At 41.1% G+C, this 27,782-nt stretch overlaps 1 protein-coding gene across 1 annotated transcript in view; it reads right to left on the reverse strand.

Moving 5' to 3' along the window:
- Positions 1–389: 389 nt before the first annotated feature.
- PPP2R5E (protein phosphatase 2 regulatory subunit B'epsilon) overlaps positions 390–27,782 on the reverse strand; it is a 141,380-nt gene continuing 113,987 nt past the window's right edge. Inside the window, exons 6-14 of the mRNA XM_080935203.1 lie at positions 18,631–18,761; positions 18,412–18,471; positions 17,450–17,558; positions 16,286–16,339; positions 16,125–16,175; positions 14,317–14,436; positions 11,674–11,801; positions 9,228–9,329; positions 390–4,715 (exon numbers count right to left, since the gene is read on the reverse strand). Of these exons, the coding sequence (XP_080791329.1) occupies positions 4,616–4,715; positions 9,228–9,329; positions 11,674–11,801; positions 14,317–14,436; positions 16,125–16,175; positions 16,286–16,339; positions 17,450–17,558; positions 18,412–18,471; positions 18,631–18,761 (855 nt within the window). The 3' untranslated portion in view covers positions 390–4,615. The remainder of the gene's footprint in view (positions 4,716–9,227; positions 9,330–11,673; positions 11,802–14,316; positions 14,437–16,124; positions 16,176–16,285; positions 16,340–17,449; positions 17,559–18,411; positions 18,472–18,630; positions 18,762–27,782) is intronic.

A 27,782-nucleotide genomic window follows, 5' to 3' on the forward strand; every position in this document is an offset into this window, starting at 1 on the left:
AATGGGACACCTGGTGGCAGTCCTCGCTCGCTCGGTCAGCCCTGCTGAAGTGACTCTGTTCCTCCTTTAGATATCCCATGTCACACTAAAGGACCCATCTGTCCCCATGCTGCAGACTGGAAGACAGAGGAAGTGGCACACTGTTACAGCGGCAGCTCCTGGGCCACTCCCCACGGTCACACACCCCTAGACAGAACCCTCAAAACTGAAACCTGGTCACCCGCCCACATGCACACACATCTCAAACTCAGTTAAACATATCAGTGTGAGTCAAAAGACCACAGTGACGACAATAAAGACAAGCAGCCAGGCTCCTGCACCCTCCACTGCTTATTTATTAGGGACCCCCCCCAGTACAGAGTCTCACACAGCTGTGAGAGGGAGGGGTACATTGCTTTGGGGAGCACCTTTGCTTAGTCTGTAACCACTTTTGAGAGAGTACATCATTTTCAAAGATGAACACTTTGTTCCAAGTGGGTAAAGCTGCCACCTGCATCCTGCTGTCTGAGAAGTTAGAAGTCTGGTTCGACAGGGGCTGGAAGAGTCTTGGATCTTTTTTACTTTGAAGTGGATCAGAAGGCTTCCCTGCCTGGTTGAGCCAGTCTGTAATTTTCATACGCAACTTTTCATATTGTTTCATTTTTACATCTATGCACAAGCAGATGCTGTTTTGAAAAACAGAGTTAGCACTCACGCACAGCTAACACTGTGGCTTCCTCGCGGGGTAAAAATGAACGTTTGCTGCCCTCTCCTGCCACAACAATGAAATGAGGAGCAGGAGTCTGGAGCGGAGTTGAACTCCTTGAGCCTCAGGGAATGGACATGCCATTCTCATTCTACTCCAATCAAAAACCAGACAGGAAAATGCATTGGTAATATTTATATTTGAAAGTTCCCCATTGATACATGAGGTTTAGATTACAACTTATTTACAGTAAGTGATATTTTTAGAAAAAGGGCTAGGTTGAGAAAGAAAGAAACTCAAGGAGAGGATGGGGAAGAAAGGAGGGAAGAAGAGAGAAGGGGGAACGGAAACCTATACTCGTAGTACGGGGTGTTGGCTTCAGGAGAGATACTACGGCCGCTATGGTGCACAAGCAGCAGCACAAATGAACATTCCTCTAACTCAAGCTCGCTCATCCTCCTCTCAGGATGCACAATCCTTCTCAGGTTCTCAAATCAAATGTAGAGGAATATAAAATGTGTTGCCTATATAGTTATTACAAAAGTCCTTTATGGCTCTTCCCTAACTCTACTCAGAGAAGCAGCTGAGCCAGAATACAAAAATAAAATATTCATGTGCAAATCAAACATCACTGATCATACCTCCTGCCACCTTTCCAAGCAGGTGACCGTCACTTTGTGGAAATGTTGGTTAATAACATCAAAGGATAGAAGCTCTTCCTTTTCTGGGCCAGTGTATTCAGTTAAAAGGGAAAACAAAGCAAGAAGACGACGACCTTTGGACTACTTAATGATGCTAAACCAGCCTCCCACTCACACACCACTCCCCAGCCTCATCCCTACAAAAGCTTAAAACAGCTTTTAGAGGTCTAGGCACACTTTACTTCCCCTTCCATAATGTGACTGAGCCTAGGGTTATGTGTTCAGTATAGGAGGTGTGATTACACGCGCTCCCTAGGTCTGCAACTTCGGCTGTCACAGGCACAGGAGGTACAGAATCAGCCATGACCCTGCCACTCAGGGAAAGAGCCCAAGGAGGAGGAGCTTACCCTTGCTCCCAGTCATATTCAGGGGATTATTCACTTATTTTTATTTTCTTTTATTAAAAAACAGTCAATGTCAGGAAGAACAAAATATAATCAAGATTGCAGCGGACAATAACTAAACAGTGATGAAGGAGCCCTGGGACATGGGCACAGTGATGAGGGGACACTTGATCCAGGGGAGACGGTCACTTAGTTCACACAGCTACTGCAGGCCTGCCGCCTGCAACCTTGGTGTCACTCTAAGTCACAGGATTATATTTTAATTTCTTATTCCAAGGACACTCTTAGTCCCATCCCTGAAACCAATATGGTAGGGATAACGGTTGGAGTGGTCACCACTCTCTAACTATAGTATTTGCTATTGAAAAAATATATTTATATATAGTTCTGGAAACTATGAAGCAAACAAAATATAACACAGAGCTGAGTTTGTCACAGTCAAATCACACTGAGTGACAGCAGGCTTGCCCAGGGGGAGTCAGACAGGGGGCTGCTGCAAATGCAGCAAGTACAACCTTAAATATGTCACATAGTGCAACAATCAAGTTACCCGGGCTGGCTTCTCATCGCCACACACAACATGACAGAGGTCACATTGTCACTTTTGGTTAAAAAGGAAAATGACTGTTTCTTCTCAGAGATTACTCTTTGAGTTCAGATCAACAGCTCTCAGCATGTCTTTAAATAGGCTAAAGCTTAGCTTTAGTCCTCTCAGTTGGGAATGACCAACAGACAAAACTGACAGAAAGAGTGCCAGTGCTGTTCACCCTCAGCTCGAGGACAGGGCGTGGTGCAGAAAGAGGCCCTGACCTTTCTCATGTCAAATAAGCACATGTCACCCCCGGGGATGACAGCAAGCGAAATCTATACTATCAAAGATAAGTGTGATGAAGATGGAAATGGCTAAAATAGAGCTAAAGGAGACGTGCTGTGGGTTTACTTCTTAGCGTCCGTAAGTGACTTGCAGCTCTGTGCCAGCACTTTCCAGGTACTCATATGGAGCACTCCTTAATGCTCCTAAGGACTCCTATTCATTCCACTGAACCATCCTGGACTTGGTGGTATGTATACCTTTAAAAAACAAAAGACAAAGGTACCTAAACGAAAATATCCATAATTAGCTTACTTTTATGTACACATTTGTGACTGACAATTTGGAAACACTTCGTAAGTAAGAAAGGTCAGTGGCTTTTCCCTTCTTTTCCTTAGAAACAACAGAGCTCTATAGATTCTATTTTACATTTAATAGGAAGGAAGAAAATATACAAGCCCGTATTTATACTGTATTTCTACTAAGAGCAACAACAGCTCACGTGTGTTCATGTTAGCTCTAATCACAATTCAACATATGAATACAGAGTCGGCCCTATGCCATGAACACTGTTAGACGGGATGGATCGAGGTGATTGGCTCACTGCTGTCCTGTCTCTACCAAGCAAAAGCTTCCTGGAAATAAACCCCACAACACACATTTGCCAGTACACATCGGGTAAATACATCCTGCCCACCTGTACACTACAACTTACCTACCCATGTGTGGTTCTCTTCCTTTTAACACACAGCAGAGAGCCAGTAAGTACATCTAAGCACAGCCCTCCTTTTCCTTTATTTTTTTCTTAAACAATTTGGTCACGATGCACCTTTGATATAAAAGCATTTTTTAAACTTTATTATTAATACTCAGGACATTAGGAATTTCCAGATTTTTTTCAGTAGCATTTGTAGAACCACTTTTGGTAACAAATACAGTAGTTAGGAATATGCATCCAATTCAGAATGCATAATGTTGATCCTGAATCCTTTCTGACTAAAAACAGGGCTGGCGCTGTGATGAGCTATAGAACAAGAATCTACAAAAAACCACTGGAACATGTTTTGTTTCTCCCAGAGGCTGCATCCTCTTTTGCTGAAATACTTTGTAAGTACACATTAAAAAGTAAGGCAACAACTCCAAACAGTTCATGCTGTTTGCTCAACTTCGTTCCCAACTGGATGCGCAGTCCTGGTGCTTAGCTTCATGGTCCTATCGCTTAGTGTTCTGTCTCTTACTTCATAGGATCCGAAAGGATGTTCTCTGACATTTCTAAGTTGTCTGTGGTCTGGATGCACACTGATGTCTGCAGCCCATGCTGTAGGTGCTGAAGCCTGTGCGTCCCACTGCCTGTTTTCAAAGGATTCAAGACGCTGATTTGGACTCACCATATCTGATACGAAGCCCAACATTCCCTTTGCTACCATGCTTATCACCCCTTATGTTTTACTCCTAATCTGAAAAGTAAAGGAGTACCAGGAACACCTGGTCACTGGGAAGATGTTCGCCCAGCAGACAGACTTTCATCAGGGACCTGTGATTCACAGCCCCATTCCACATGGACACTTGACTCATGAGGATGTGCAAAAGGAAAGGATGTCACATTACAGTCATGTCCAGAGGAGGGCGCTATACAAACTTATAAAGAAATGACAATCTTTCTTCCTTTACTATAAATACATTTAACAGCTTAGCAGAAAGACAAGCTAAATTTAAGATTGTTCACATTTGAAAATTGTATCATACTCTCTGCTAGTGATAAATAAGGAACTCCTGATAATGGAATTTTAACATAGCAATTTCCCCAACAGATCTCTGTAGGCCTTGTTTGTTTGTTTTGAAAGAGGGTTAGAACAATGATTATGTTTGCAAAGTTCTGAGAGTCCATCTACTGTCCACACTTTGAAGTCCTTATGTTTTCCTTTACTTAGAGACAGGTATATACAGTGCTGCTGTAATAATGAGACAAATGTGAAATCTACTGTAAAGTTGCACAATACAGAAAACGGTTGCTCCATCCTTCTACTACATAAGCGTGTGACCCATGGGTTAGTGTGTCGCTGTCAGGTTGTTGTTAAGTTGGAATTATCCCATCACGTCTAAGACCTCTTTTTAACTCCAGATCCTCCAATTTTTTCCACAGTTCTTCACGCTCCTTTTCTTTCTTTTTCTCACTAGAGGAAGAAACAGAAAACAATGTAAACAACCAAGGGGTTTGGTGAGAAACAGCCTTTCCCTCACAGATGCCTGGCAATGGCTGGGAAGCATTTGGCAGACAGCTTCTTGCTGTTTCCTTTTGGGTCTTCCCTTGTATGGCTCTACTCTGACACTCTCTGACATAGAGGCAGGACTAATGAGCAGAGCAGAAAACAGCCTATGTTCTGATTTACATTAACATTCCTTTATCCGTAGATAATATAAATTATAACCCAATGTACAGTTACTAAGAAACAAAACTAGAGATGATTTCTAGTAGCATATCTTAACACACTGTGCTTAGTGGCTTTTAAATGCTCAGGGCCTTGTTAGAACCCAACCTTCTATTTGCTCCCAAATAAACTCTCAAAAGAGAGGTTGAAAACAACACTAACAGAAAATGGACAAGATCCAGAAAATATATTCTCTCCTTTATTTATGTCTATTTCCCATACAATGCATACCGAACTGGTCATTTCTGAAAACACATGATAAAAATGTATTTATGTTTTGTTATATATCTATATATTATAAAAATATATTAATGATCTGCATAAAACCTTGTAGACACTGGTACTATGGTGTATTAAAACTTTAAGTGAGCAAGCATTCAAATTTGGTTAAATACTGATATGTAGTCATTAAATACCAAAATATGGTTCAATACTGACTTGGTTAAATGCCAATACCAGTGCTCTCCAGAATTTCAGACTGCATTGTTTGGCAAAGTTCACCACAATAGATAGGCCAAAACAAGTTCAACAATTTAAATTTGCCAAAGCCATTTCAAAACTTCAGGGTTGTTTTTTTCTTTTTTTTTTTTTTTTTAAGTTTTAATATCAATGAAGTAGGAAGTACATAATCAAAGAACACAAAACTGTATTATAAATTAAACATTCATGCTTATTAAAAATATTTCATCACATAAACTCTCATCTACTAACATAATTCACTTCATTACCTTGAGCTTACTGCAATGAACTGGTGAAAAGATAACACTGTGAATTCACTAGTGAAACAATTCCTAAGCACGGGAGTTCTGCAGCCTCAGACTCCAGGAACTGGTCCTGGCACATGCTACTTCAACAACAGTATGTTCTTTACGCAGAGAAATCCATAAAAGTGTGAACTTTGCATGAAATTCCAATGACAAACACTATTTAGTAATCATCAATACTTTGCAAAGTTATATTAAATTCTCTAACAATAGGAAGAAGGGACTGGAGAGATGGCTCAGTGGTGAAGAGCACACTGGCTGTTCCTCCAGAGGACCTGGGTTCAATTCCCAGCACCCACATGGCAGCTCTAAGTGATTTTTTTATTTTGGTTGAGGGAAGCAAATGTTTGGGAACTTTTTTGACTGAAAGCCAGCACATCCTATGGCAATTCACACTGCCCTAATCTGTAGCTGACACCATGACCCATGACATCATCCTTTTGCCACTGAAGCTGTCACTCAAGTTCACCAGCTCTACAGGGTACGGTAGGGTTTGTCCTGTGCTCAGGCCTTCTCCAGATGAATGTGTGCTGAGTTGCCTCACTGCTTTCATACTGAAACTTACAGTCTCAGACATTCTCATCCTCCCCAGAGAAGAAATCATGCTGCCCACAGCCTCTTCTTCCAGCCCCTGGCAACCACCAGTCTGCTGTTTCTATGAACTGTCTTCTATTGGCCTTTCATATAGATGAAATTGTATGTGAAAGAAAATCTAAACATTACTTATTTTGGTTGATTTTTGGTTTGTGTTGTTTTTTGAGGCAAGGGTCTCAGGTAGTCCAGACTATCCTTAACTCATTAATGATAATCCTGCTCCTGCTCCTCCTGAGTGCTAGGATTACACATGTGCATGCCTAGCTCCTAAGAGTTTACACACCCTGATGTATTTAGTACCGCCATTATTTCTCCCAGTCTCTGTCAGTGGGAATCTTAAGAGCGCAGCACACTGTGGTGCTGGGACTCTTGTCAAAGTCTTTCCCCATTTCCCTGTAGAGCACCAATGCTGCCTTCCCCTGCCCTGCCTGACGATGTTAGAAGCTCACTCCACCTGCCATTCTCATTTATAATACTTTAAAATCTGCTTTGAACCACCAACTTCCTGTCATCATTAACTATAATCTCATATTTGGCTCTTTCATCACAGCTCCAAACATTCATGTTCAATTACTAATTAACAGTTAGTGTCGTTTCTATGAAGAAACCCATACTTTATCTGCTTGGTACAATCTTCTATGTTTATTTGTTTGGCAAAATAGCAACCATGCTTTTTAAAAACAAAACAAACAAACAAACAAACAAAAACTATTTTCATTTAAGGTAGTCCATTCACTACAAGCTACATTAACATTCTAGCTTACGGAGTCAATTTCATTTCTGTCTGTTCTTTGTTCCTTTAGTTAAATCCATTTAACTTTCAAGTGAGTATTTAGCTTAGATATTAAAAGGTTACAAAATAACTTTATTGTGAGAATTTATTAGAAAAATTAACGTGTGTGTGTGTGTGTGTGTGTGTGTGTGTGTGTGTGTGTTGCTCCCACACACTGACATTGGAAACTGAGCATAAGGCCTTTGCATATGCTAGCCAAGCACACCCTACCACTTAGACTGCAGCTCCTTTAATATTCTTAATAAGATTTTGCCTAGATTAACAATCACAGAAATTTAGTCTGCTAACAGACAAATGCTATGACAATTTAATGACTCATCATGGTATTCTAATATACCCTTGGCAGAGCCCTCCAGTTTTAAAAGTGTTTTGTTTTTAATGTGTTTATTTTTGTCTGCATGTATGTCTGAGAATTGTGTGCCTGCCTGATCCTCAAAGAGGCCAAAAGAGCATATTAAATCCTTTGGAACTGGAGGTACAACTTCAGAAGCTGTTATGGGTGCTGGACTTGAACCTGGGTCCTCTGGAAGAACACCAAGTGCTCTTAATGATCCATCTTTCCAGTCTACCTTAGTACCTTAAAAAAAATAATAATGTTTTAAAAGATTTTAATAACTGTAGGGTGAGGAGGGTCATTACAGATTTAGTAATTTTAAACACTTGATAACATGGGTAAATTAACAGTTATTTAGGTTTCAAGTGTAATCCAGAATTGATGTTTACCTCAAAAATGATATTGTAATTACAACCATATTCTGTGATTAAACTGTTCTCCATAAACCACATATCTGTAACTTAAAAACAATCTCTACCATGATCCTTGGTCCTCTGTCCCCAAACTGTCCTATTCTTTGCCCTTTTCCTCAGTAAGATACAACTAACGAATTCTAAATAAGGCAAAGCAAAGAAGCAAGAAAATCATAGCAACTTCCTTCTCATGGGTTCAATAAACCCAAGGCATGGACACCCAACCTGCTTGGGGGACTCTCCATGCTTTATGACATACAAAGTGGGTGTTTGTGTTTATCAGTCAAGCCAGGAAACCAATCCCTAAGAACTCCTGGTGCTTTCCTTAATCTGCATTACGGTCTCTGGTGGTTTGAACAGGAATGGCCTCCATAGGCTCACGGATTTAAATGCTTGATCACCAGGGAGTAGCACTATTAGGAGGTGTGGCCTTGTTGGAGGATGGGCTTTGAGTTCCAAATGCTCAAGCCAGTCCCAGTGTCTCCCTCTGCCTACTGCTTGGGAATCCAGATGTAGAACTCTCAGCTACATCTTCAGTTCTGCCTACACACTGCCGTGCTCCCTGACATGGCAATAGTGGAATAAACTTCTGAAATGTAAGCCAGCCCCAATTAAATGCTTTTCTTTATAAGTTAGTTACTTTGGGGCCTCTTTACAGCAAGAGAACCCCTTTTGTGGAAAGCTGAATATACTGGACAAAAAAAAGTAAAACTTGGGCCACACATGCAGGCTCACACTTTTAATCCCAGCACATGGGAGACAGAGGCAGGCAGATCTCTGAGTCTGAGGCCACCCTGAACTGCAAAATGAGTTCTGAAATAGCCAGGGCCACACAAACCGTGATTATTAAAAAAAAAAAAAAAGACAAAATAATAGTAATTATAATATAAAGATAAAATGAAAGAACCATGTAAAAATAAAGCCTTAAGTACTTCAGTATGTTCTAATACTAGACTATTAAAGTTTATATTCTCTTTATTGCTCTTTCAAGTTATGATGAATCTGTTGGTTTCTAGACTAGAAAATAAGTTCTGGACAATAGTGCCTGGTCTCTCCTGAGCTGGAGTAAAGTACATCAGTCCAATTTTAGTTTAAGTCTGAAGGACTAGTTTTATGCCAGGCTCTTAACCTTGTGGTAGAACAGAAATAAAGAAAAGCAGCAGACTTCATCAAAATCACACCATTACAAAACCATCTAACTTAGTGGTACACTAATGGGGACAGCTAAGGAGCACGCAGAGAGAGCAGGTAAATACAGACTGCTGTTTATGATCTGATGTGCAGATGGCAACTTTAACAGAGTTCAGAAATGATTCAATAGCTTTATGCACAGCAGACAAAAGAGCTTTAAAAAGTTACCGCTGACGATCTGACTTGTATGTGGCTGTCAGCTCATCAAACATAGTGCTGTTCATTTCCATAAATGCTTTCAACACGTTGTACACCAACGCCACAATAGCCCTGTGAGGCAGAGAAGGAGAATGTACCGTTAGTCTTCAAAATGGGATGCTGAGTAGAAAAGCGAAAGAACAGTTTTGCAGGAGTCAGGCCTCCTCTAGTGTATATGCTACAATCAACCTTTTACTGCATTTCCCTTTGACAAAGTCACTCACTTCTAAAGTGCATTCCGATCATCATAACCCTACTGCCCAACCTCTCTCCCAACCTATTACCCTTACTGCCCCCTACAAATCCCTTTCCAACATACATGTAGCACAGGCTAGCCTCAAACTTAATGTGTAGCTGAGGATAACTTTGAAGTCCTGATCCTCCTGCCTCCAACTGTCCAGTGCTGATATTATGGGCATGTATTAGCACACCTGGTTTCCTATTTCCTTTTATACAGTTCATTTCCACATCAAGAGATTTGAGTTCTTTACCATTCCATCTTCCTGAGGGATGGCAAAGTTAAAACCCAACTTTGTTCTTTCAAATTATTGCTGCCCAGAACAGACATGCTTATGGCCAATACATAACAAAAGGCAAGTATAAGATAAAGCTGCTTTAAGGGTAGGAGAGATAGCTAAGACAGGCAGAGGGTGTGTGTGTGTGTGTGTGTGTGTGTGTGTGTGTGTGTGTACACCTATAATCCCAGCATGTGGGACGTAGAGGTAAAAGCACTGAGAACTAAAGGGCACTGTGAACTATATACATATGGATACAACCTTAAGACAAACGACAGACAGACAGACAGACAGACAGACAGAATAGTCATACCCTAAAAACAAGTACCAGTGGCTAAAAAAAATTACTTTCAGAGTAATCATTTAAAATCAGAAGCTATTCCTGTGGAAATGAATATATAGATCACTTGGGCTCAAAGACAGGCTACCAAGCCCCTCCAAGCTGCTCTTCCAGTCTGTCTGTTCCTGCTCACCCTTTCTGCTGACCCAATATTCGTGCTGAAAACTGTCAAGCTGGTGCCAGATGCTCATGGCCGTGGAGCACTGCTCCACAGCTAATGCAGAGCTGCTGGCCGACTCTTACCAAGTACAATACACTCTTGGACAATGTGAGGACTAAGCTGTGACACACATGAAAGATTCAGACTGGGCAAAAAAAGGTGTTTCAAAACTTTCAAGGTTGCTTCCATTTTGCAACAAACTTCTCAATCTACTAAGAAGGCATCACTTAAAACTGAGAGCTTGTGTTAGTAGGAGGGTTCATGTCAGTGGGAGGTCTGGTGTCTGCTTGGTGCCCAAAAGAAGGGAAACTTAAGCTGAGGCTGGAGAATGGCCTTCTTTCCAAGGGCAGCACTGGAGAAGCACTGGATCCTGGGCAGTTACTAACACTGTCCAGAGCTGCTCTGCAGACCCTAGAGAGAGAATCTGCACAATGGGGCTTAACTGTTTTCAAAGTTTTATTAATATAGGAAGCATTATAGTTAGAAATTAGGAAAAAATGTTATTTTACAACTCCATGCAAAAAAATTAAAGCACAGACTGAATTGTACTTAATAATTCTTCAGTGCCACATAAAACTTTATTGCATAGAGAAACACGCAAAGGCATCGCAATATAAAATACTTTAACTCTCCTAGGGCTAAATTAAACTCGTCCTTGAAGATTATGAAATTTATAACTTCAAAATTCCAACAGCTGAGCTGGCTGCTGGGAAATGGGTCTTCCTATCAAATGTAAATCTCTTCAGACCACTTCTTCACAGCCCCCCAGTATTTCCTGATGCTGCCCTTGGTGAAGGCTCTTGGGGGCCCCACTTCCTTTTCTAGACTTGTCTCTAGTACTGTTCCACCAAAGGTCTCTTTTGCCTCCCTGAGCCCGAAGGATTCTGTGTGTCTTTTTACATGGAAGAAATCTGACCCCTGTTTGAAGGGGCTTTCCCTATCAGCACCATCCACCAAACTCCGTGAAGACTATCTGAAGCCAAGCACAGCCATTCCCCAGCACTCAGGAGGCTGAGACAGGAGGATCATGAGTTTCAGGTCAGTATGGCCTGGACAGTAAGATCCTGCCTTGAAAAAATTAACACATTTAATTTGAGCCCTGCCAGTCAACACACATTCTTTGGGACTGCAGCACCTTCCCAAAACACATATGGCTACCTTCAGACAAGTCAGAAAGCCTCTCAAATAAAAAGATATTTTAATTAAACAGCACTACTTTGTTAAAATATTTGTTTGCTTTTCAGAGCCCCAACCTGCACATTTCCAGAGGGATTTTATCTTGTCATGTGTGTACCCTTCACAAGGGCCACAGCATCTGGTGCAGAGTGAGGAAGGGGAAGGGACAAATGGGAGAGTGAGGACAGGAAGGGGAGGGAGGACGGAAGGAAACTGAAGACGTACGGATTCCAATGCTCTTTTGAAATCCTGTAAAGGCTGGAGAACATGATGGGAAGGATGACATTTGAGTTCTCTTCTATCAAACTCATGATGTACTCATTATTCCAATAATAGAGTGCCCTTTCCGCCACCTTCAGGAAAGAGAAAGGACAATTATAACACAAGTTTAATCCTTTCAAACACAAGTATTTTAAAAGGTTCTTTTTAAATCATTCCATCAAAAGTATAATTAAATATTAATAAATCTTTACATTTTTCTAAGATTTATGATCTTTCAAGAAGTTGCCAGGTGGTTCATCAGTTTGGGGAAGAAAAGTTTTCTTGCCCCTCCCAACCTGTTAATTTCTCTTCTCTTTCAGTCTGTGTACATATCTCATCTGTTCCACACTCTTCCCCCACACTCTCATTCTACAATCTCAGCTCTCTACTCTTCCCTACACACAGTAGTCAGCTGAGTTCCTTATTGATCTGGATCCTGTTCTCTGAGCACAATACTCTAACTTCATCATCCTCATCTTGGACTTGCTGAACTCAAATGGCTTATTTATGTGAATTGAGAAATCATGATTTAGGATAAAAGGAAACAAGACTGTACACACTGACCCACTGAGAAATTGGAGTACTTCCAGCTATACCACTTGGCTGGTTTGAAACACTGCTGACTTACTGGTTTCCGGTCCCTGACACTTCTTCAAGGAGCACTCCCACACAGAAGCCACTATGCTGTGTCCACTCATATGTTACTGCTCTTAAACCTTGTAATTGGTGCCATTATTCCAGTTTTATAAATGAGGACTTGGGCTGGAGAGATGGCTCAGTGGTTAAGAGCACTGACTGCTCTTCTAGAGGTCCTGAGTTCAGTTCCCAGCAACCACATGGTGGCTCAGGAGCATCTGTAATGGGATCTGATGCCCTCTTCTGGTGTGTCTGAAGACAGCTACAGTGCACTTACATATAATAAATAAACAAATCTTTAAAATGAATGAGGACTTGAGAAGCTCGGTGGTAAGCCTTGGCGTAAGGTCACATGGAGCAGCCTGCTCTCAACACTTCCCCGCTGTCCCTACAGACCGGATAGCTGGTGGGAATGAAGCGCGTACAGTTTTGTTTGATGTAGACTATGATGGGGGCCGTGGAGCAGAATGAACAACCTGTACATATATACAGGAGCTACCTAAGATCATGGCAGAGTCGGTGTGCATGACTCCAGACTCTTGGCCTCCAGGACTGTGCTGTTAAAACTATTTGGTCTGGAGCATTTTGTTATGTCAATCTGAGCCTACCATACACTCTTTCCCATGGGTGTCTACTTTTTCTTCTTGGTTTGTTTGTTTGTTTGTTTGTTTGTTTGTTTTGTTTTTTGTTAAATCAAACCCAGGGCCCAGCAAGTGCTTGGCAATGCTCATCTACTGAACCTCATCCTCAGTCTAACAAATTACCTTTCTTTCTGTGCACTGAGCATCCAGTAAGCTTCTCTGACACGTTCTTTATGAAAGACCCTTAGTCAAAGAACCTAGTGAAACTAGGTGGTAGATCTTTAGAAACTAAACAGTCCGCTTGTTCGAGCACTATAGATTTAATGTACTGTGCACAATCTCTATACACTGTTCTGAGCTTTTCTATCTGTGTCCAGAATAGTGCTCTACCTACTTTCCCCCCTTTTGTTCTGTGTGTCCTAAGCACTAGCTTAATATACTAGTAAGTCTTTAGATTTAAAACCAGGAACAGTCGGGGCCTCAACCTGGCAGCTTAAAGGACAGTCCACCATCAAATTTGAAGTATGCTTTTGTGCTGTTGATCAGGATCTTCCAACCAGGGGCAGTGTGATGAGTCTGTTAGATTTGCAAGATGGACTTTTGGTAAGACAGCCACCAGGTAAGATAAAGTACTTTGTTCAACTCTGGCCCCTTCTCTCCTGTGTGGGTTTCACAGCACTGCTGTCAGGACTTCCTTGAAAACACCAATTGCACCTCCCCTGTGTTCTCCCTAAACAACCACAAGGAGGCAGAGCGGGCTGTGGAAAGGTCATGGGCTTTGGACTTTTGCAATAAGCCACATTTAAAATAAAAATCCATCGACATGCCTTTGTATACTTGGAACCTAGAGCAAGGCATGTGCAGCCTCAAGAGTGGGACAGTTTGTAGAACAGCACCCAGCCTCTCTCCCCTCCTCCTCACACACTGGAGAAACCCAGCAGCTCACTTCACTTAATTTTACAGCTTATTTTACAGCTTCCAGCTTTGGTAACATATTATGTCTTCTTGCAGGGTATTGTGAGAATTGAAGTTAAAAGATGGGGCCTGTTAGAGGGAGGTGCTCAACATCTGGTAACAATTTGTTAACAAGTAGCAAGGGGCTGGAGAGATGGCTGAGTTACTAAGAGAAAACTGACTACCTTTTGCAGAGTGTCCTGCACCCACACTAGCCAGCTCACAACCACCCAAACTCCAGCACCAGGGGATCTGAGATGCCTCTGGCCTTTGTGCACACTGCACTCATATATGCATAACCACAGACAGACACAGAATAAAAAATAAAAAAAATAAGTCTTTTTTTTTTTTTTAAAGTAGCTAGTCTTCATGAAGTTTGGCTTAATGAGTTCACATGGCACACACCACTCTGACTCATGTTATCTTTACTACTAACCTGAAAATGGGGGCTAGAAACACACTTGGCAATTTGTTTAAACAAAGGTTCTTGGATTTTAACAAATTGTGATGGTTCAATCACATCCAAGATTTCTTCCAGCTCCCCAAGGAACATGACCTATAAATAGGAACAAAACATAAAATATGAGATCCACCACTAAAATTTCCACATGATCAACTTTACTTACAATTTTAAGAAAAATGTATACACATACAGCAAAAAAACAAAACAGAAAAAAAAAAGCAAAACCCAAGTAAACCAGACACTTATTCTATTTGTTTTGGCCTGGGATGACGGTTCAGTGAGTAAGAGTACTTGCTTATGAAAGCATGAAGACCTGAGTTCAAATCCCCAACATCCACATAAAAAGACAGGCCAGACCATATGCATGTCTGCAAACCCAACTGCTATGGAGTGTTGAGGCAGGAAGATCTCCAGGGTTTGCTGGCTGCCAGCCTAGTTCCAAATTTTGTGTCAAGAGTTCTTGTCTGGCCTCCATGTGCATACCATACCCACTGCTATACACAAAGACCTCAACACAGGGCCTTCTGTTAAAGCAAATCACTGGCCTTGCCCTCCAAAGTTCAGGCCTTTGGAACTCTGCCCACTGCTAGCAACCAAGATATTTAACACCTCACCCAACCCCACTTTTAAAAGTAATGGCTGAGACTCCTGAACAAATGTGCATTAGTCCACACCACCACAAGAGAACAGTCACTAGACAGGCAGCTAGCTGTCTTCATTCTGTTACGGTAACATAGTAACCACATCAGCACACACTGACCTGTTTTCTATGCTTACATGCACACACATGCACACATGCTCTTCCTCTCCCCTCTCCCATCTCTCTAGAGCACAGTAAATATCAAGGCCTCGAGGCTGTATGCAAAAGAGAGCTTGAAGATCACACAATGGCGCAAGAGACATAGATTCAGACAGTTGTATAAATAGAATGAAAATGATAAAGATATTACCTATTTATTCACTAAAAATAACATTAGGAAAGCTAAACAGGCAATTAAAATATGAAGGATGACACTTTTTTCGTATCTCAAGGTACAAAGGGCAGTACATATGCCTTTCACCTTATGCTGTTAAGAAACAAAATTTGCTGAAGCTGTATTGACTAGGGTTGGAATGACAGCTGATGTGAGGAAGAGGCTCTTCCTATATATCCCATCCTTTATCAAGATACATACATTCTCTTGGGACATAAAGCTGATAGGTAGCCTCTGTTTCCAGGCTTAGAGAGGGCTTCAGATCTGAAGTGGAGACAGTAACCATTCAAGCTACTGCTTCGGAACTTCCTACAAACACACATGATTAGGTGACTGTATGTGCCTCATTCCTGGGTGTGTCAAGCTGTGCTGTATATTTTGAGACTATACACTGTAAGCCCTCACCTATAGTGCAATTTAACATGGAGACTGGAGCAGGATGCTCAGGAATCTATCTACAATTACAGCAAACCTTCGTGCTATGCACAGCCACTACAAAAGTGACCTCAATAGAGCTAAATAACTGAACACAGGCTTGGTAGGGGTTACAGTGGAGAGAAGCCCAGGTCAGAGTTCAGAAGGCAGAGTCTAGTCTATTGGCACACTCTCATTCAGTGTGCCTGGGTGTGCTACTAAACTTCTTGAAGCCTCACTTTTATTACCAGTAAAAACCGAGAACACTGCCTTGCCATGGAACTACAAAGCCAGGTTTAGATGAGGCATATACTCATGTGTGCTTGGCCTTACAGTGAGAACATGGCAAAGCACTTCCTTCACTACTGGCACTCTTTGATGTTAAGTACTTACCTCTTTTTGACTGCATGTTTTAGGCCAAAATTTCATTAACCCCCTAATAACCTAAAAGAAAAAGGGGAAAAATGGGGCATTTAATGTTTGACATGATTTTAATAAAGATGTTCTTTTTTCTTAAATTTTTTCACATTATAGAAAGGAAAAATAAAGCTTACTGGTTCTGTGAGGGAAGGGTCTTTCTCCAGAAACTGTACTATACAATATGCCAGCTGAACGGGAAGGAAGAGGAAAGGACAGAGCATTAGCTCGACACAATAAAGGAGGAAGCGCACTGTACCACCTCTCTAAAGCTTAACCTCTCCAGACTTGCTTAACCTCACCATCATTTCATCTGAACCCTCAGGAAAAGAACTGGAATCCACCTATGTTGCCCAGGCTAGTCTTGAACTCCTGGGCTCCACATGATTCTCCTGCCTCAGCTTCCTGAGTAGCATCAGAGACTGCAGCCAAAAGCTATGTTTTTCAAGTCAAGGACAAAATAGAAGGCTCCAGAGGAATTTTGTTCTTAAAGAGCACTGAGACTAGATTTTGGAGGCTATTGAAAGGCTGGGAGGTCAGCCTGGAAAGATCTCACAGACATTTAAGACTGGGCTACCTCTCAAGCTCTGGGCTTCAGTTTCTACGGGGAAGCAGGCATTTTGTGAAAACCCAGGCAAGTGCCTGTGGAGGAACCTGAAGAGATCAAAGGTTACACTTGCCAAAGTCAGAATCTGGGGAGTGTTCCCAGTCCCAACAGGAATGCTTTCAAATAACCATGAAATGCTATATCCCGCTGCACAGACTAAAGACAAGTTTTCTAAAGGCCTCAGAAAAATTCCTGAACAGAAAACCTATCCTCTTAAAAACCAAAATTTTGATGGTGTGCTAAATCTGGAACATATGAACTAATTCTTTCCTCAAAATACAGAGTTTCAGATTTAAGAAGGAACTCTGCTAAGAAAAATGTGTTACATTTTAATGCAAACTCAAAAGAGAAGGGAGCCAGAGTCTTAGAATGCTAAACTTAAAAATACCACTCCATCAGCTATGCCTTCCAGTGACACGCTTCCCATACACTGAGTGCAGTGCTCAGGACAGAAGTTACAGTGAGGGTGACACAGGAGCTGTGTCTGTTTGTACTGAGACAACACTCTATATTGTAGGTACACAAACTTATTATTTTGTTTCAGAAGGTGTACTTAAAACTAGGTGTGGTGGATCACCCCTGCAATCCCAGCACTCCAAAGAAATAGGCAGATTTACAAGACTGAAAATTTACAGCCAACCCTGGCCACGGAGGAGACTCTGTATCAAAAACAAGGTTTAGTTGAAAGTTCTACCTGGGCATGGAAGAGTGATAAACTCCTGACAGTGTGTAAAGGGATCAACACTTTCACCAGGAACTGTTTGTGTTCTGCCTTAAGTGGTAAAGCGAAGCCATTGATAATACTGGGAAAGAAGAGAGAGGGTTAGCAATGTTATCCCACATACTGACCCCAGACAAGCTGTTGTTATGAGCTGGCTAACTCTTCATTTATATTTGTCCAAAAACCATAACCAACCCCACCAATGACATTCAAGACTGTTTTTAGTTACTTCAATAGAGATCATTTATTAAGCAGGAATTTTAACAGAAGTAAATTTAATTATGAACATATCCAACAAACAGGCAGATGGTGCCCAAAGCTTCTTATCAAACCCATGTTTTGTCCTCCTTCTGGTCTTCTGAACAACTAACCTTCTCTTAAAGCAGGAGCTGTCCATCTCCAGACTACCTTGCTGACCTGCTCTTCCTATACCAGCCTTGGGAGGTCACTGAGAGGAAGCAGGAGATCCCACCTTTTCCTCCTCTTATTAGAAGGAAGGGCTAAGCAATCGCTCTGCCCAGCGACATCAGCTGATTGGCTCCACCTCCAAGGGCAGCAGCTGCCTACAGCTCCACACCTGGCTATGCAGTCTTTCCAATTCATTACAAACCTGCTTTCAGGAGAACTGAGAAAGGACAGGTGGCCTACATGCTAGGGCTAGAGAATAAGGTGCTTTGCTGCTGTCACTGGCCTAACACCCAATCAGACTCCATCACTGAGTAAGCGGTCATTGAGGGAGAGTTAACAATATATAATTATGGAACAAAGAACAAAGTTAGCCCTTTAGAGTCACTTGGGAAACAGGCTAAGCACAAATGAGAGACCAAGGTACATGGAGCGAGAGCTCCAGGTCAGCCAGCATTCCCTTCTGCATCCTGAACGTGACCTGCAGAATGAGGCTCACCTGAAACCAGCAGTTAATAGCAAATACTTACCTTCCTAATATTTCCAGCAGTTCAGCTACACCATTGAAGTGTTCTGTTTCATAAACAAACCTGAGAAGAGAAAAAAGCGAGAAGAGAGGAGAGGGGAGGAGTAGAGAGAAGGGAAGGGAGGGGAAGAAGTTAGCGCATTGCCTTCAACTACTGCAGGCTTATTTAATGCTTCTGCAAAAACATCAGCTTTATTCTATTGCTTTCCCACCATCAACTTACCTTAGAAAAATATTGTTAATTTGTTTTCGGATAAATGCTCTAAGCCCAAGAAACTTGCCATAAATCCTGTGCAAGACTGTTTTTAAATAGTCCCGTTCTCGAGGATCTTCACTGTCAAATAGCTCCAAAAGCTGTTGTAAACAACAATAGAAGGCTGTCAGAGACGGCTTTAGTAAAGAATTTAGAAATTCTATTGTTCACTATTTACAATCCCTCTGTTTCTTTCTTCCCTTCCCTCTTCAGAAAGCTACTAAATAAAAGTTACATGCAACACAGCAGTAGCCTTTAGGGAAGCCAGCTACACTGAGAAAAGGGTTTTATGTCCAGGAGAAAGATCATGCTGCAGTAGCAATAACAGCAAATGCAGTGTTCATGAGTTTCTAAGCAATCTACACAGGTCAGTTCTGTGAGGTAGTTTTATCCTTGCCTTACAGATAAGCAAACTGGAGCACAGAAAGCTTAATAACTTGCTGGTGATGTCACAGTGAGAAGCATTAGCACTGGGACGTGAATGCCTAAGTCCTCGGCCCTCAACACTACATCACTAACACCTGACTTTTCAGTACAAACATAAATTCAAGTAAAGCCCCTCCACTCTACCAGAATAGCCATAGAATTCTGATAACATGGTCCCAAATCTTATGCCATTAAAAGAGAAAACAAGTTCAGTCTTAAGCGAAGTATCAGGAGCCACTTTGGGTGCAATCTAATTCCTGTAAGAGATCCAAAGTTTTTGTTTTGTTCTTGTTGAAGAGATGAGGATAAAGCTCAATGACAGAGTCCCCCACCACTACACACATATGTATATGTGTATGTATGTGTGTGCATATTCATATATATATATGAACATTATATATAGATATATATGATTAGAGGCATTATAATCCCAGCACTCAGGAAGCTGAAAATTAAAGACCTTAGAGTTCAAGGATAGCTAAATAAGACCTGGATATCAGGCAATCAACAACAACAAAATCAGTTGGTTCTAAAATTTATTTAAGTCACCTAGAAGGGCCAAAGCAATTTTGGTAATAAGATGACTCACAATCTGTTTTAAAATTCAATATAAACCTGTGGTAATCAAGAGAATGCTACTGACATTTGATAGCTATGTAAGTCAGCAGAACAGAGTCCACAAAAAAAAAAATTCAAATTCATGGTCAACTGGTTCCATGGGATGCTAAGACTTTCAGTACAAAAAGAAGGTCTCCAAGTGAAGGTGCTGGGACAAACAGACAGACAGTATAAAATGCTAAGTCAGACCTCTAGAGCTCATACTACATATTCAAATGGACTCAAGATGGATAATCAACCTAAAGATAGGAGCAAATGATAAAGAAAACATAAGAATAATCATCACATCTCCAAATCAAGTGATTCAACTTTGACAAGAAATGAACAAAACAAAATTATCTGAACTGAAAATATTGGGGATAGTTGCACAGTCCTGTGTGTTTACAATTGTTGAAACTGGAGGGCTGGGGAGGTAGGAGATTTTCAGAGCCCATATAAAAAGCTGAATGTTACATGCTTATGATCTCAGCACTGGGAGGAGACAGAAAGATACATGGGGCTCGTTGGCCAGGCAACCAGTGAGCTCCAGGCCAATGACAGGTACTGTCTTCTACAAAAGTGAATAGCACACAAGGAATGAATGACCACCAGGCCTTCACATGCACATACATACATATGTACACACACCTAACCCCCATATATACATTTAGATACATAGATGCAGACCACTGAATTGTAAACTTCAAAAGGGTGACTTTATGTTTCATAAAGTATGATTTCACAAATCTGCTATTTTGTAAAAATTATACTGGGAAAAATTTCTCTGAGTGAAGAACAACAAACTTAGAAACAGTCCTTAACATTATTAATTTTTATTATGTCCATAACAATTACAGTAAAACAAACCAACTCAGTATGCAAATAAAAGCTGCCTGCCTTCATTCTCACAAAAGGCCATACATGTGTGTTTATGCACACATGATTATATATATTTATACATAAATGAGTCTAAGAGATGAAGCTGTGAGGGTGAACCTGACAGAGGAGACAATAATTAAATGGACATCATTTGGTTACATATTTTTGTTTGATGAAAGACATTTTTGGGCAAAATTTGTTAACTAGAAATAAAGTAACTTCAAATATGGCAGGAAGTAAAAATTAAAGAATAGTCTGAACAGTGAAACAGTACACAGTTTAGCTTTACAATGCTCATATTCATCATCTGTTCTGTTTGTTCTAAATTGACTATTTAGTAAATATTTATTGGCGTATATTGAGGGCTAGCCAATGGTCAAGGAGGTGCCAGGGATATAGTGATATGCAAGTCAGATATACTCTGCTTTCAGAGTCTAGTCTAATGAGGATAAAAATAAACAAAGAGCACAAATATCTCAAGATGTTGTACAAATGTATAAGGGATCTACTAACTCCGCTTGGAAGAGGAAACGCAATACATACGGTCTCTGTTTCTGTGTCTCTATCTCTGTCTCTCAAACACACATAGACACACAAACACACACACACACACAAACTGAGACAAGTGTCTATTTATCAGCTTTTGCCACTATAACAAAGTACATATAAAAAAATTAGGTTTTTTTTTTCTTTCAATCTCAATTTAAAGCAGACTGTCTAAATGGTATAACACACACAGCTCCACAGCAAGGTCACCCTAGAGCACACTGATAAGGGGGTGGTCAATTATACAACAAGGAAGTGAATACAACTCCAACCAGAATCGGAGAAAGAGAGAGACTGGTGTCTTACAATCCCTACCAAGAGTATGCCCCAAAGGCCTTGGGGACCTCCCACTCATCTTAAAGGTTCCTTATCATTTCTCCACACTATCACCTTGGCTATCAAGTGTCCAAATGCAAAAGACTGTTGGTGGAAGGCAGATTGGTGGTTCTCAATTAAATCACACCCAAATTAGTACAATGTTCCCAAGGAATATGGAGTAGGCAACAACCTGACAGATGACACTTAGCAATAACTGTCATATCTCTGCCCATTTAGCAATAAAATAAACAAGTATGTACTGAGGTCTTTCCTCATACCATAGATATCCTTGCTGCTGAGCACATAGAGTGCTGGAAAAATTTTCCAGCTAACCATGGGAGGCAACTAGCAAGTTAACAATTTACTTGCACAGGTAAGCATTCTGCTTAGAAAACAAAGACATGTGGCTTTAACAGGCCAGAAAGGAGAGGGAGGGGTATGTGTGCTCTGGACTGACTCATTATCTCTTTATGTAAGAGATACTCAAAATTACACAAGACATCTAACCCATCTACTGCATTCCAGTCCTTGTTTATTGGAAATTATTAACCATTTTAAGTTCTATTTTTAACTGGGTTTCTACTTTAAGTGAAAGGCTTAATGAACAATGTGCAACTGACATGAGAGAAGATTTGTGGGGGTGGAATGTCAGCTAAACTTAAGTCAACTGTGCTTCTTTATTGCTAATCTGAAGTCTAACAACTATACAATTAAACACAGATTATTTAACTAAATATTCCATTAGGTTTTGAAAAACAAACAAACAAAAAGAACAGAAAAGCTGTCTTAGTGAGAACCTTTGCAGAGTCCTGCTAAACACACCATCCTGTGCAACAAAGAAAGATGAGCTTCCATATTCAGCTGCTCCCTGCTGACCTGCCTATACAAGGAAGTTCTGGAAACATTATGGTGGGGCTATGGCATATAGGCCAAAGGGGAGAAGCAGGATGAGGTCTGATTTCCACAACACCATTCTCAACATCTATAGATTACGTCATCCACCATACCACAGTAACTTGTCAAAGAAAACCTAGAGTTTCCAAATTGATTACAAAGCAAAGACAACTATGTTAACATACTGGAGCCAACTTAAGGGGTGGGGGAGCTCCCAGAGTTTAACTTTAGAATGAACATATAAACATCTACCACACCCACTTCACACACACACACACACACACACACACACACACACACACACACACACACACCCCGCCCTCAGCAAAGGGGCCTGGAAAACAGAGCAGACTGTCAGACATTGTGTGGGTTTCCCCAACTTGGAAAATGGACAAAAAGTAGCAACCCCAGTTTCCTCTAGCTCCTTCTAAGGGGTTTCCATCCTCCCAGAGGGAGGATGCTAACAAGGTGCCAGTTTCCAGCAGAGAAGCTACAGGGGCTTAAGAAGGAAGGCACTGAGAGCCAGAGCCGCTTCAAAGTTTGTAGTTGTCAATCTCCTTCACACCCATGTTTCGGTGTTCTAAAGGCTTATGGTCTGTCCAGTTTCAGATATCAAATACTGCTAAATGAAGCATTACTGAAGTAACAGGATTAACCGAAACCTTGCATATGTCAGTGAGGTCTTAGCCAATGCTAAGCTCCCAGTTTGGGGGTAAGGCAGAGATCAGGAGGTCTCCTTTGAGTGACACTTGGATCCTGAGGTAAGACCTATAGGTATAATAATATCGAGGAGTTCTCAGTGGGCTGTCAAGGTCCTGCTCAATTATCCTACTGTGAGCCACTATCCCCACAGAGTGTCACAGCTATAAAGACAACAAGTACACATGCTCACAACCCACAAGCAGGCATTAAGCCCGTCTTGGTAGATGAGCAGGTAATGACAGTTATAAAGAACCAAATGCTGAAGAAAAAAAAAAAAAGGAGTAGGGAAAACTTGCAAAATGACATTCTCAACATACTAGGTTCCTGAAACAAATGAGTAGAACACTATAACACAATAATCACAATATTAGAGAGAGAGAGAGAGAGAGAGAGAGAGAGAGAGAGAGAGAGAGAGAGAGAGAGAGAGAGAGACTGTTTGGAAGTCAAAATGAGAAGAAAATACACATCTTGGTAGAAAGACTATAAATTAAGTGTCAGAACCAGCTCCCTTAGCAGTCAGCAGGGACCGTGGAGGAAGAATGCAACTGGACCACAGGTTCAAAAGCAGAGCAGAGACGAGCAGGCAACCAACCAACCAGCCAACCAGAAAGGCACAAAGACAGGAAAACAATGTGAAGAAGGCAAATTATCTGAAAAAGAACTCAGTGCAATTTTCCCAAGGCATTGTGAGGTGGGGAAGGCATGTGTTCCTCTATAAATATAGTTCATGCACAAGGTATGAAGGTCTCAAAAGTTTCCAGATCTCTTTAAAAAAAAAAAAAAAGACAACAAATTGTACTATGCTCATTTTTTCAATACCAACCCTGGAAGCTATAAGTCAATGAAGCAATTCCTTAAATACCTCAGGATAGATTAGATTACCAAAACAATGTATTCGAGTAGTTAAGGATATGTTCGAAGTGTACATAAATAGTAAAAACTGTTATCAGACAAGTCACGTCCAAGAATTTGCATCTCATGTATGCTTCCCTAAGAAACAGCAAGAGGTGGGGTATAGCAAGTGGGATAAATCGAACTGAACAAACCCATGTCCCCGGAGAAAGGTGAAAGGTGCTCTCAGAATGAGGCCGTGGGCAGAGTTGAGAAAGCAACCAGTACATCACAACAGACAGACTGGCATGTGCACGTGTGTGTCTCCGTGTGTTTGTGTGCGTGTCCATCCTTGGAGAATTAAGGGAGAATTAATTGACCAACAGAAGAAAGAACAGGGTGAAACATCCAGCAATTGTTAATTTTAGGGTTAAAAAAGCTCTGTGCTGGAAAAAGGGGATAGTTTTCTCTCAGAGGGGAGCGACAACTGCACAAATTGGTCTTTATGAGTTAAAGGTGTGGCAGGGAGCTGAAGAAATGGCTTAGTGGTTAAGGCCCTGCATTCCTTGTGTCCACAACATATTCACAATCTTACACAAATATAACGAAATAGTAAAATAAATCCATATTTTAAAATTATTTTAAATATTTTTAGAAGAATACAAAGTTGCAAGGGTGGAGAAGGGATCTGCAAGGAAATGAGATAGAAATATGATCAAAGCACAAAATTCTCAACAAATCAATAACATTTTAAAAAAGAAATACAAACTGATTGTGATGGTGCAGGCCTCTAATCCCAGCATTCGGGAGGCAGAGACAGGAAGATCTACATAGTGAGGCTTCCATACGAGACCTGTCTTTAAAGAAAAAGTCAACCTTACCCTAAAACAAACACAACACAACAAATGAACAATAATAAAAGATAGGAAGGTCACAGTACCTGGATTATCAACAGGACCACGCACACAGTCATACAAATGCAAACAGTATGTTTTGACTTAATTATATTTTATGTCACAACTACAGTGGACCCAGAAGGGGACAAACATACTTTTCCATATAAAGCAGCATTTTTGAGAACAGCATTTTCAAGAAATCTAAGTGTAACTGTCCATGCTTTATAATTTTAGCACTTGGAAGGTGAAGACAAACAGACCCGAGTTCAGAGGAATAGGTGAGATAGGTGGATGGTTGTGGTGACGGCTCAGTGGGTGAAGGTGTTGGCTGCCAAGCCTAAACTCCTGAATTCAATCCCCAGGACCTATCTGGTAGAAAGGAGAAAACTGACTCCAGCACATTATCCTCTGACTACCATGCACTACACGTGTGCATATACAAACTAAGTGTTTTCTATGCATTATTTTACAAAAGAGATGTTCAAGCAGATAATGAATAAGACTGGATGTTCTAAATGTCTTCATCCAAACTGACAGCACCATGATTCAAGCGCCAAGGTTCTGGCTCTACTGGCAATAGCTATTCTAAACTGAAAAGCTTTAGTCCCTGGACCACATGATGTACACAACAAGTGTTGCAGAGCTAGCTCCACCAGCAAGACAAGGTCAGCTTCCATCACTGTCTGTCAATTCTTTTTTATACACCCTCCAAACACTGTGTGTCCTCCATGGGTCTTACCTCAGTACATGTGTCTGTCTCAGCTGACCTCTGCAAACTAGCTAGAGTCCACAGAAGCAGCAAGAACTGCAGCACACCACTAGAAGTTTTTTGGTGTGTTTCTCTCTAGAGAGTCCTGACAAATGAAGCTCAAATATGCAATGTAAGGCAGACCAAATACATGCTCATAGTTAGCAAATAATCCTTCATCACATGTTCTTTCACGTGCTTGCTTTAGCAGAGCATCCTCTCTCCTGTGTCTGCTTCAGCAAAACTTTCCTTCACATGTTTGCCCCAGGAAAACACCATCCAACTGACTTTCCAAAGAACCCTTAAGTTTCCACCTAAAGTGTAGGGTCATCAGGCTTAATAGCAAACCTCACTGGTTCCTTAGAGAGGTCTGGAGTTAAATGCTGAACTAAAGATGAGAAGGAAATGGGCTGGAGAGATGGCTCAGTGGTTAAGGGCACTAACTGCTCTTCCAGAGGTCCTGAGTTCAATTCCCAGCAACCACATGGTGGCTCACAACCATCTGTAATGAGATCTGATGCCCTCTTCTGGTGTGTCTGAAGACAGCTACAGTGTGCTTATATATAATAAATAAATCTTTAAAAAAAAAAAAGGAGGAAATGAGGTGTTCTTCTGTTAAGTGGTGAGGCTAACACCTCAGACAAAAATAAATTCTCTAGTTTTATTTGTTGTAGCCTCTAAGAGAGAAATGTAAACACTCTGAGACATTCAGGGAACTTGTTCGGGAAAATATCTTTGTGTTAGAGTAGGAATTCAAAGTCTCATGGACCTTACTTCAGACAAGAAGCTAAAAGTCATTCACAGCTTGGTTTGGGCCACGTCCAGTTTTATCTTGAGGCTTTAAATATATAATATCAAAAGATCACTTTTGAGGTCAAACTTAATGATTTGTATAATTTGCATAATAATGATGCAACTTTGGTCTAAATATAACTGCAAATGTGAAGTACAAACTGCTAAATAGCTATTTCCAGCAGTAGGTATGTTACGGGGATTCTTGACTTGTGTCTCTTAGCAACCACTGACTGTTTTTGATTTAGAGAGGGTTGAAGGCAATCTTTAGAAACATGCTGCTAAAGAGCCACAGTGATTCACCCAAAGACACAATCCAAGGTTGGCAATCAGCCTGCTTCTAAAAGGAGGGACAGGAACGGCAGTCAGAAGAAACCATTTCCTAAGACCCTTTAAGCAAATGAAAATGATCTTTATTGGTAGCAAATGTTCCATGAGCTGAGGCAGGTCTGCAGGTTACATAAATCTAAAAGCTACACTGCCACAAACATGATGCACTACACAGTAGCCATCTTTGACAAAGATTAGATGATTACATTTTAAAAATGATAGAGATTCTATAAATCTCAACTTTATAAAATTACAATGTTGCTCAAGTAGGGAACTTTCCTGGATGAATAGCAAGGCCCTTCAAATGGAAACACTCAAAGACTCTGCAACAAAACCCAACAAGACAGGCTGTTCTGTCTGGAAATCCATCCATAATCCAGACTTCCAGCTTTTCTTTAAAAGCCCTAGGAGCCTGGACACTGTCTGGCCTAGATGATGCAGGCTAGTGGGAGTGGACAGAAGAGCTAGCACTCCGCCATCACAGCCACACTGCCTCTGTACACATCTAAGCATCCATCCCTGCTCCAAACACACATTCAAATACAACACCAGTCAGTCAGAAGAAATCAGTTGGCAATGTAAAACTGATAAAGAATTTCGAGAGACAGGAAACTACACGTGACATCTAAAAGAAGAAAAAGATGAGCCAAAGGGCATTCAAGAAATTTAGATTAAAAGTCAGATGTCAAATAATCATAAGATGTTTAGCAAATGTAACAGGCTAATAATGGATAACTTTGCAACCTGAAACCATAAAAAAAAAAAAAAAAAAAAAAAAACAATGTAAAATGCTATCAAAACAAAGTTGATCTTCAGTGAATCCGTGGTTGGAGACCGCAGATAAGCAGTGTTCCTGGCCTTGTCGGGAGCGTCACTCATTACATCCTGGCATTGCAAGGAACCTGCTGATAAATATCTGTCTGACATCTACTTTCCAGATGAAGAAAGTGACGGACAGCAAGCGCGGTAGTGCGGCTTGTCCAAGGGCACACAGTGAAAACTAGTAGAGCTGGGCTTGGTGACATGCGTATATTCTCAGCACTCAGGAGGCAAAGGCAGGAGGATGGTCACAGGGTTGAGAACGCCCTGGTCTATCCAGCATGTCCCAGTCCAGCCAGGGTGACATAGTGAGACTCTGAGCTCAAACCAGCCTCTACACTTAA

The sequence above is a fragment of the Micromys minutus genome, assembly GCF_963924665.1.
Source record: "Micromys minutus genome assembly, chromosome: 1".
Classification (NCBI taxonomy): Eukaryota; Metazoa; Chordata; class Mammalia; order Rodentia; family Muridae; genus Micromys; species Micromys minutus.